Genomic DNA, 11,309 nt, shown 5'->3' with positions numbered 1-11,309 from the left:
ATTCTGGGTCAGACTGACCTGGGGTCATTTTCCACCTCCTGGACGTTCAACCCATTATCTGGCACTGCAATGCTGCACTGTCAGAGGACAGTCAGATGATACATCAAACAGGCCTCAGCAGTCTTCTGGATTGTGTAAAGCTAAAATGTGTGCCTTAATGAACATTTAAAACAGACAATCTGTCCACTTATTTAATTGCTATCTATGGGTGTGTTCTGGTGCCTTCTTAAATTCTGGTGTAAAAGGTGCTCTATAAATGCAAGACTATTCTTTTTCTCTTTCACACAAGAACATGCAATTTTATTAAAATAATTGAAGGAAAACATTTCCAAATTAGTGTAACATTGTATGTTCTAATCAAATACAACTCAAACTTTCAGAAAAATCTCTATTGTAAATTTTAATAAAAACAATGTGTGCTTGTAAGAGTATAAAGTCAGTAAAGCAACATTACATTAAAAATTGAAAAACATTAACGTACAATCTTTATATAAAAACATTTTAAGGTAGAACTTTACATTGTACAACCAAGATTATGTGGTGAAATAATTAAAGACTTTAATGAGAACATTTAGCAAAATTTACTTAAGATATATAACTCATAGTTGAGAAAACTCAAATCTTTTACCCTGCCGGTAAGCTGCATATCCAAGTATCAGAGATTCAAGAACTATATAAATAAAGCTTCCACCTTAAATTAGCATAGCCAACTTTAAGGTCTAAATACCTGACAATAAGCAATCAATCATAGTACAACAATGACTGGCACAAACAACAAAAGAAAACTGCTACCACAAAGTCATATCAAAAGATTGCAATAGTGAGAAATACCCTTGATAGAAAACCACCTTGAATGTTTGAACAAAGTTTTTCCACAGCTTTAAGTAATACCAGTTGCCCTTGACAGATCTCGAATGTTAAGGCCCAAGACTTTTGTCTTTGTGTGGCACAGGCAAAAGGTTGGAGACAAAAATCAGGCACCATCGCCTCTAAGTGTCCATGGTAAAAAATTATTTAAATCTTAGACATTGGATGCCAAATGAGGCATTTTGAAGAACATCTGAGGCAAGGCGATATGGCCACAGAGAGAAGTAAAATATTCCACTACATGGAAGTTAGAAGCCCCAGTTAGAAAAGTTTGCCCATATTTAGCACCAGTGTAGGAATTAAAACTCAGAAAACTAGTTCAGCATCTGCTGCAAACCAGCAACAACATTCACACCAAATGAGGGGAGAAAGTATCTAAAGTATCCATTTACCTTGGAACCCAGAAATAAAGGATGTTAACAAAGTAGTCTTTGTGCAGCCTGCACTTCAGCACACCAAATTTTATAGCAACGCTTTCATACATTTGAGTTGCCACAGGCCAACTGCAGATAGCAAAAATTGTAAAAGCTGCTTGTGCACCCATAAGGGCTGTTACAGTAGAAAGCCTTCAATTGGCAGTTTTGACCTAAACTCATTTATCCTTCCCACAGTTCAGAGCAACAAAAACCTCCACAAAAAGGTACAACTTCTAAACCAAATTCATCTGTTATTAATCAATTTGTCTCAAAATAAACAGTGTACCTCAGAAGATGAATGAGGTCTGCCATTTTAGCTATCTCTTCTGTAACATTGTAGGAAGACTCCAGTATACAGATGCACTGTCCTGCTGTGATTAATAGTACCAACCGCCTACACACCTCAATAAAGTGCTCGTATTTTTTGTTATAAATTTCCACAAGTTTGGAGTTCTAACATATGTAAATCACCAACTGAGTTTATTGCATTAACAGGGCATGGGAGCAGGTCATTGATAGGACATTTGATTGTCAATGTGCTTCAGCAACAACTGCAGTTAACTTCTTCACTTCAAGCTTATTCTCATTGGAGTTGAAGAAAAGAACTCCACAGAACACAATTATTAAAGCTGGCATGAGATTGAGGTAAGTAAAGATGTTTAGCTTTATCCAAGGATCATCATAAGACACTTTAAACCCCATTCCCCCACAGGACTGAGGATATAGAGCAAGACTCAGGCAATTATATCTCAGTTTCTGGTCTCATCAGTGTCAGTATGCATACTGCATATGCTCCATCTATTGGGTAGATTGCTTGTGCAGGTTTCTGTGCAAAGCAGGTTCTAGGAAACACAGCTTGGCTTTACACAAGTTCCTATATGAAGGAAGTTGTTGCACAACTTCCTGAAACTAGATCATAACTGGCACAATCACATGTTCTGAACTTGATTTTTTAAAATTTGTTCACTGTGGCAAAGGCAGAAAGTACAAGCATTCTCAATGTCGATCTGACTTTGTAATGCCTTATGGGATTTAAGCTGAGCTTCTTCATTTGGCCTATCAGAGATTGACACGTTCAACCACACAAGGATTCAGAATAGATTTTCACACTAAAACAGATACCGCTTGGCTAAAAGAAAGAAAACATTTGGCTAAATTATGACTAGCAATTGGTGAAAGGCAGCAAAAATGGATTTATTCCAATAGATTTGCAGCCATATTACTGACCGGGTCTGGTTTTCCATACCAACTTGACTGTTGTAACACTAATTTACTTTGTTTTGCATTATACTAGAAATTTATGCATCAAATACTATATTTAAAAACCTTTCAAGTTAAATAAATATGCACTAATACCCGCATCAAAACACTTAGTTCAATCAACCCTTTTCTATTTCTTCATATATTAACATATTATAGGAGATGCAACTTTCTGATTTGATCCTAGCACCGTAACTTTTTCACAGATATCTTCTTTCCTCTCAGCAGATTGTGGTACATCAAGCCAAAATGTTTTGGTCCCAATTGTTGCACAAATGGAACATAACCACATGGTTTTGATGCAATAACCTTAATATGGTGGCATTTCTTAGTGAGCAATAAACAAAAGCATTAGCATTAGAGATGGGTGGGTGAGTGGGTGGAGAGAGGTAGACAACAAAATCCAAATGGGGAGACGCTTGCATTAGATTTAAATTGATATTTAAATAACAAGCTCACATTTTGCCCATACATATTCTGAACAATTTACACATCCCTACTTGCAAAAATCTCCATCAGCTTACTCCAGACTACATCACATCTATTATATTTTAATAGAAAGAATTGATATTTTACATTTTTTGTTATTCCTAAGCACTTTTGGGTTTCCATTCCAGTCTAGAAGTCGGCCAGATGTTGAATCAAAGCAACTCTTAACCAGATGTATAGACAAGTAACACATCAGTGCAGATTAGGAAAGATACAAATTGAGATCCAGTAACAACTTGCTAGACTGCAATTTAACAAAGGTCCAACTACTAATCGAAAACCTTTAGGTTACTTTGTATATATCAATGTACATAAGGTTTCTATCTATAGATAATCTGGTACTGTGAGTTTAACAATATCATGCATATAAACAGCAAATGACTGATCTTCCCACTGCACTTTCAATGTAAACCATCATCCAGCATTATTCCCGTGAACTTTCAGAACTCCCGTTCCAAGTAACATTCCTAACCATCCACCCTCAAAATCCCACTGGCCCTGCCACTCAAACTGCTAGATCCAATTAATTGTTTCAGGTTTTCCAAACTCAAGAATTACAGATGAGGGCATCAAACCCCACACTTAAATACTATCCCTATAGAAACTTGCAGAAATGTAAGTGACATAGAAAACATTGTTGATAGAGACTACAACAGTATATTAAAAACAAACCTATAGCTAGAGTACAATGCAATAAGATGAGTCAAAATGTTGCAGGTATTTAACATGACATGAAGATGAAAGAGGGATGTACAAAACTGGAGTACTGAGGAAGGTAAAACCAAAAATCACACTGAAAATTCACGGCTTGGACAACACATGGGAGCAATAAGTGTCCATAGAAACAACAAGATACACATCCAACAGGAAGCCATCTTAATCCAGAGGGTGGACACGTTCTGAAGTTCAAACAAGTTTTCTAAATTAACTTCATGATACCTGTGAACACAGAAACATGATCGAATTTAGTTATAAAAGAGGAATTAACTTTGAGCAAAGTTAGGACAAGTAAATTTGCTACTAATTTCATGGGCTGTTCGGCAATATGATAAATTTTCAGAATACTTCCTTCTTTCCTTCAGATATAGTAAAAATTTCTGTATTTTAAATTTAAGTGTTTCACCAGTGTTCATTATTTAAAAGTGAAAGTGAAAGTGTGCACTGGAAAAGCACAGCAGGTCAGGAGGTATCGGAGGAGCAGGAGAATTGACGTTTCGGGCATAAGCCCATCAGGAAGACGACACTTTTCAACTCTGATCTCCAGCATCTACAGTCTTCACTTTCTCCTAGTCATTATTTAAAATTCAACCACACTCAAAATTGTTTGCCCACCTGTTTCTTCTAACAGCAACAAATTTGGCTAGAACGCATTTTTCATCCAAGTAATTAAGACATATTGCAAATGACACATATTAAGGCAATTTTAAACAATGATCCCAATGGCCTCCACTAGTTTGCCAACTTGAAAATTACACATTTATCTTGAATTTCTTTCCTATTAGTCAGCAAATTATCTATCCATATTAATGTACATTACCTCCAACATCACGACATCTTAGTTTGTGCAGTAAGTTTTTATATTACACCTTACTGATTACCTTTTGGAAATGCAAATATATTACTTTCACTATTTCCCCTTTATTCAGCTTGTTTGTTACATTCTCAAAAGGACCCTAATAACATTTTCTCTTTCACAAAACCATGTTGACTCTGCCTGTGTTTAGATTTTCTAAATGTTTCGCTATTGCCTCCTTGACAATGTATTGCAGCACTTGCCCAGTGTTTAAAAGTAGACTAATTGTCCTTTAGTTTCATGCTTTCTGTCTCCCCTTCTTAAATAGTAGCATTATGTTACATTTGCAGGTTCCCAATCCACTGGACCTTCCCAAATCTTAGGAAGTTTTGAGAATAACCACCAACACATTTACTCTCTCTACAACCACCTGTTTAGACTTTGACCCCGGGTGGCACAGCGATGATGCAGCATGCAGCATCTCCAAAGATCCCAAGTAAACAAAAAGAGCAAACAAGAGTAAACAAAATGATCTCTTTGTTATTAAATATATGATTGAGCCTAGGCTTTTGGTCGTTTCCTTCCTCATTAAGTCTTTGTTTTTCTAATGCCTGGTGGGTAACACAAGAAAAAACCTGCAGGATTATTAGAAGAAATGTGGAGGTGGGAACTAATTGGTAGCTCCGAGTTAGTGCAGGCAGTGGGCTGAATGACCTCCCATTTTAATGTTGGATTCTGCATTTGGTATTCATCAACCACATTACCCTCAATGTTTCACTCTAATTTCTATCTTACCTTCAAATCAAATTCTTTCTAAAATGGTGGAAATCAAATTTCTAGTATACTGGGTACTGGGCAAGTAAAAGTCATCATAGTGCTACCAAACCTTAGGGTTGCTCTCTCATTAGAGAGACATGACTGGAGGTGAGTTAACCAGAGTGTCATCACATTTCAGGCAAGGAGAGAGGTTAACAAGGAGAGCCTTTCATGGTAATCTCAGCCAACTTGCGCTGTTGGCATTGCATTGCATTGCAAACCAACCGCCCAGCTAACTAGCTTACCCACCCCCAGTAATGGGCAATGTAGATTCCTATGCCATTCTAGGTCTGACTGCATTTCAATCCCATGAATGGGAATGGCATTCGGTAAATGATAAGACCATAAGACATAGGAGCAGAAATTCGGCCATTCAGCCCATCAAGTCTGCTCTGCCATTCAATTACTGCTAATAAGTTTCTCAATCCCGTTTTCCTGCTTTCTGCCTGTAACCCTTGATCCACTTACCTATTCCAGTTTAAAACGTACTCAATGACCTGGCCTCCATACTCTCCTCATCTCCATTCTAAAGGTCTTCCCTTTACTCTAGGCTGATATCCACAATCCTTCAGCAAAGTCTAAATCCAGACTTGAACATAACGAAGAAAATGCAAACAGAAACTTCAGGAGTCCTTTTCTTGGCTGAATACCAATTTTGTAGCAAAAATAAACAGTATGCAGTATGCTTCTACACGCCAAAAGATTTTGATTCATTCCACAGTTACACAAATTATTTTTATATAACTAGGAAAGATATAGATGAACATAAGTAAGAGTAGTTACAGATTAATTTATGTGCATAATCTGGCTGAAGAGACAAATTTATTCAGACATTCAATGGTATTTTTAAAAAATATTCTTCATGGCGAGCACCACAGGAAATCTAACTGGGCATGTACATGTTATTGCTGCAATCCTACGTTAAAACCATCACTACAGTTCAAAAGGACTTCATGGCTGCAAAGTGATTTTGTCAAGGTTTTGGTATGCTGCATGGTCTTTCCTTCCACACTTTTACAGAAATTTTAAAGAAATTAGTTGCTGTTTACTTACTGAAACCAGTTTGTTAATGTCATCATCACATACAGGGAACCAAGAAAAAAGACAAAGTGGAAGAAGGAGTAACTATACACAACGCCGCTGTTCTCATTGTGGATCACCTTCTGGATTCCTTTCTCTGCTCCATCGACTTTATAGTTACCTGCCATATGAAGGTAGACATGTCACTGTATGAGATCACACAGCTATCACCTAAATGAAGTACAACAAACAGCAATGAGGGGCCCAGGCTTACCATTCAATCCACAAGCCAGCTCTGACTGAATCTGATACTATTGCAAGATGTCACAAAAGGACACAGAGGCACAATATAAGCTCTTGTCAACTAAGAACGAGGGGTTCTGAGTGAACATCACAGCTCCACAGTGATTCACTACAGATTCTTGGCTGCAAACCATCACTCCTTAGATTTGAAGAAGGTGGCTGGTTTTACAATGGGCAAGTGCCAAATGGAGGTCAGGCATCTCCCCATCTTCGGGTGAGGTTGTGGACAGAAATTTTAAAAATCTGAGCAGATAATTATTCCAGGGACGTTTTCCCACACTACCTCTCGATTATGAATGATATTTTTGAACCAAAGTCCTAGAATTGTTCATTTTGCCTTATCAGGAAGTTAAAGGAGCCCGGATCACATATACCCTGTGGTGGTGGAGACATTTAAAAAGGACTTTTAAAAGAAATTTTTGATAAATACATTTTTTTAAATTACACAGAAAGAAATCACATCTGTTGAACAGTTTCCTTTCAAACTTTATATACCCCATGCCTAACTCTGGCATTGCATGCTCAACGTGAAAGAAACTTTATAGTTTGGTTAATTAAAGACAGAAGTGATAAACTGTAGCTCTGAAAAGGAAAACAGCAACTAAAAATAATAGTTTGTGGTCTCTACTGAAAACTGGCATTTAAACACAAACGTTTCCTTTCAAAATAAACTATAACCAAAACCAAATTAAAAAGGACTTCAACTTGAGTCCTATTTTCTCTTATGAGGGGAATACTTAGACTTCACGTTTGATAACTTTCACAATGAGAAATAAAGATAGTTTGGGACGAGGTGTTAGTGTTGTGATATTTTCACTGGACTAATAACATGCTGCAGATCCAGGTTCAGATCCTACCATGGCTGAGAATGAAATTTGAATTCAATAATTGGAGTTTGAAATATCTAACGTGACTATGAAACCATTGTCGATTGACATCATGAGTATTCTTCAAAAAGGAAACCTTTGCCTGGTAAGCTTTAGATCTTGGTAAACCTTACTTGGTCTAGCCTACACGTGACTCCAGATCACACAGTCAGGAGGTTGACTCTTACATGCCCTCTTCAATGGAGGAAGCCATTCACTTGTATCAACTGCCAAGGAATCTCAAGAAAGGAATGAAATCTGGCCGACCCTATGCATCAACTAAAACAATGGAAACAAACAGCAACAGCAAACAGTGTCACATCAATCCTGCAAATCCCTGCTTCCCAACATCTGAGGATTAGTGCCAAAACTGGGAGAACTGTCCCAATAATACAGTCAAACTCACTGAATCATACCTTCCACCAGCAGCATTTTCCCTGGGTACATCATGTCCCAGCAGCATTATCCCTGGGTATATCATGTCCCAGCAGCAGGTGACGACACAATGGTAAATAATCAGGAGGGAGTTACTCTGAGAGTCCCTTACATTGAATGTGGACACCTGAATTCTTGTGGCATCAGCTCAAGTATTAGCAAGGAAACCTGCACATTGCCATGTGCAGGTTCCCCTTGGAGGAGTAGTGATTCATCAGCCACTTTGAACACCATTTGGAGAAGCATAAAGGTGACAAGGGCACAGATTCTACTCTGGGTGGGGGATTTCAATGTCCATCAAGAGTGCTTTGAAACCAGCACTAGTGCTCGAGCTGGTCAGGTCCTAAAGGATGTAGTTGCTCGACCAGATCTATGGCAGGTGGTAGGGAACCAACAAGAGGCAAAAACATACTCAACCTCATCCTCACTATTCTGCCAGCTGCAGAAGCCTCTGTCCATGACAGTATTGAAGGCATGCCAGGAGCAGCATCAAGCATAACTAAAGGGAAGCATCAACCTGGTGAAGCATGCAAAAAGCTAAAGTAGCCAGCAATAGACAGAGCTAAGTGTTCCCACAACCAATGAATCAGGCTCATGTTTTGCACTGGTGTGCTGGGCTCCCCATCATTGAGGATGGGAATGTTTGCGGAGCCTCTCCCTCCAGTGGGTTATTTAATTGTCCAACATGATTCATGACCAGATGTGGCTGGAATACAGAGCCTTCGATCAGATTGATAGTTGTGGCATTACTTAGCTCTGTCTATCACTTGCTGCTTACTCTGTTTAGCTTAACTAGTTGGTTACATCTCTTCGCCATCAGTGAATATTAAAAACAAGTACTTTTCCAACATCGTACCCCTGTGGCATTTCAGAGTTTCAGAACATTAAAAAAGCTGATCTTAAAACTCCTCCTTATCCAAATACTCTCAAAACTGCATTGGTTTTGCATGGAGCACGCATGACAAAACTGTAGCAGCAGAATTAACGAGTAAAGAAGGGGAAGCCTCATTAACTCAGCATAAAACATTACACAACTTGTCTTATACAGCAATGCCTAGATCCACATATTCAAACAAAAGAGGATGTGAAGAGCCCTAAATTACTGTCTGAACGTCACTGGAAATATGCTTGCAAAATCTGAAATCCCCAATATAATGGTGACACTCTCCCCAGAAACAAAATCGCCACTGACTGCAACTCCAGCCAGTGGGAGCAAAATTGCACATTGTTGGGATCATAAAGCAGGCAATTTTGCATTTGCTGATTACAGTAGATCTGCAAGTTAGGTTTGTCATAGAAGTGACAAGGAATTATCATTTTGCCTGCTTTAGATTACTAGCAATGACGATTTTCACTGCCAATTGGTGTGTTTACAAATTTAAATAATGGAGGATTGGACCTTACCTTCCTCATCTGGTGCAAAGCAGAAGCAGCAGCGAGCTTCCTGTAAGATAATGAGGAGTTCTGTTAAAAGGCTGCTCATATCACACAGGATTTTGGACAGAACTGTATCATTCCAACATATGCTAGGATTGAATGATTCACAACACTGGATTAACAAGTCACTTGACAGTACAGAACGTGAGTCTGGTTAGCAAAACGTTGAAGCTTTTCATTGGGTCATACAGCATGGAAACAGACCCTGTGGTCCAACCAGTTCATGCCAACTATAATCCTAAATTAAACCAGTCCCACCTGCCTGTGCTTGGCCCACATTCCCCCCAAACATTGCTTATTCATGTATTTATCTATATGTCTTTTAAACATTGCAACTACACCTGCATCCATCATTTCCTCTGGCAGTTCATTCCACACTTGAACACCTTTGTATTGAAAATAAATGGTTATTTTTTAAAAACTTTCTCTTTACACCTTAAAAATATGCCCACTAGACTTGAAATCCCACACTCTAGGGAAAAGACACCTGCCATCCACTTTATTTATGCCCCTCAAATTTATAAACTTCCAAAGGTCACCCCTAAACCTTCTATGGTCCAGTGGAAAAAGTTCCAGTCTATGCAGCCTTTCCTCATAACTCAAATCCTCTATTCCCAGCAACATCCTAAATCTCTTCTGCACCCTGTCCAGCTTAATAATACCCTTATCTTTTCATCTTGCATTTTTGGGACAAAAGCAAGAATGTAAAATTTCACTGTATATTGAAGGGATGAGTACAGTCTGTATTTAGTTTATTGTGAACAGATAAAGATAATAATAAAAATCTGGAACTCTGGAGCAAAAACAGAAATTGCTGGAGGACCGCAATAGATTTGGCAGCATCTGTAGTGAGAAAGCAGAGATAACGTTTACATCCAGTGACCCTTCTTCAGAACTGATGGCAGCTTCGAAAAGGAGGGGTACATATGCTGAAGATGGGGTGGGGTTAGGGGTAGACAAGGGAGCGATAAGTGGAGATGGATCCAGAGAGAGAAAGATAGTTATGCAAAGGGAAGGATAATGCTGAGCCAGGAGGAAAGAAGAGCTGCTAATGGGGGCATGAGAACATATAAATGAGCTGGCTGTGCTTAAAGCAGGCTGTGTACTGACAGGGCCTGGGGTGTTTGGGTGGATAAAAAAGGACATGGAAGGTAAAATTCAGGCTGTAAAATGATTGAACTCGATATTAATCCATGAAGGCTGCAGGCTTCCCAAATGGAAAATGAGGTGCTGTTCTTCCAGCTTGAGCAGAGCTTCACTGGAGCACTGCACCAAGCCTGAGACAGAGACGTTGGCTAGAGAACATAGCAATGGGTTGAAGTGGCCAACAGGAAGCGCAGGGTCAATTTTAGAGTCAAAATGTAGGAGCTCTGCAAAGCAGTTACCCAGTGTGCGTTTAATCTCTCCAATGTAGAGGAGATAACATTGTGAGCAACAAATGCAGTAGATGAGATTGTATGAAGTGCAGGTAGAGCGCTGCTTTACCCAGATGATGTGTTTGGACCCTTGTATACTGAAGAGGGAGGAAGTAAAGAGACAGGTGTTTCAGGGGAAGGTGCTGAGGGAGGTGTGAGGTGATGTTGGAAGTGGAAGAGGATTGGATCAGTGTTTGGATGGAATGGTCCTTGCAGAATGCTGATGAGAGGGGAAAGGAGAATGTGTGTCTGATGGTGGCATCCTGCTTAACGTGACAGAAATGCCAGCTTATGATCATTTGAGTACAGATGATGTTGGGGTGAGAAGTCAGGACCAAAGTGATCCTGTTGGTGTTTGGAACGAAGAGAAAAGGGCAAAGGTAGAGGTGCAGGAAAGGGGTTGGACTTGGCTCAGGACCCTGTTGACTATCATAGCGGGGAATCCTTGGTTGAGGAAAAGGGTGGACATGGT

At 39.1% G+C, this 11,309-nt stretch overlaps 1 protein-coding gene across 1 annotated transcript in view; it reads right to left on the bottom strand.

The window, feature by feature from the left end:
• Positions 1 to 396: 396 nt before the first annotated feature.
• The window catches only part of serinc5 (serine incorporator 5), a 78,198-nt gene continuing 67,285 nt past the window's right edge, over positions 397 to 11,309 (bottom strand). The window contains exons 10-12 of the mRNA XM_072596055.1: positions 9,390 to 9,429; positions 6,415 to 6,562; positions 397 to 3,971 (exon numbers count right to left, since the gene is read on the bottom strand). Coding sequence (XP_072452156.1) covers positions 3,821 to 3,971; positions 6,415 to 6,562; positions 9,390 to 9,429 — 339 coding nt within the window. The 3' untranslated portion in view covers positions 397 to 3,820. The remainder of the gene's footprint in view (positions 3,972 to 6,414; positions 6,563 to 9,389; positions 9,430 to 11,309) is intronic.

This window comes from Chiloscyllium punctatum, chromosome 2, assembly GCF_047496795.1.
Source record: "Chiloscyllium punctatum isolate Juve2018m chromosome 2, sChiPun1.3, whole genome shotgun sequence".
Classification (NCBI taxonomy): domain Eukaryota; kingdom Metazoa; phylum Chordata; class Chondrichthyes; order Orectolobiformes; family Hemiscylliidae; genus Chiloscyllium; species Chiloscyllium punctatum.
Note: the sequence above shows the minus strand (reverse complement) of the source record. Positions and strands in the feature narration are given on the sequence as shown.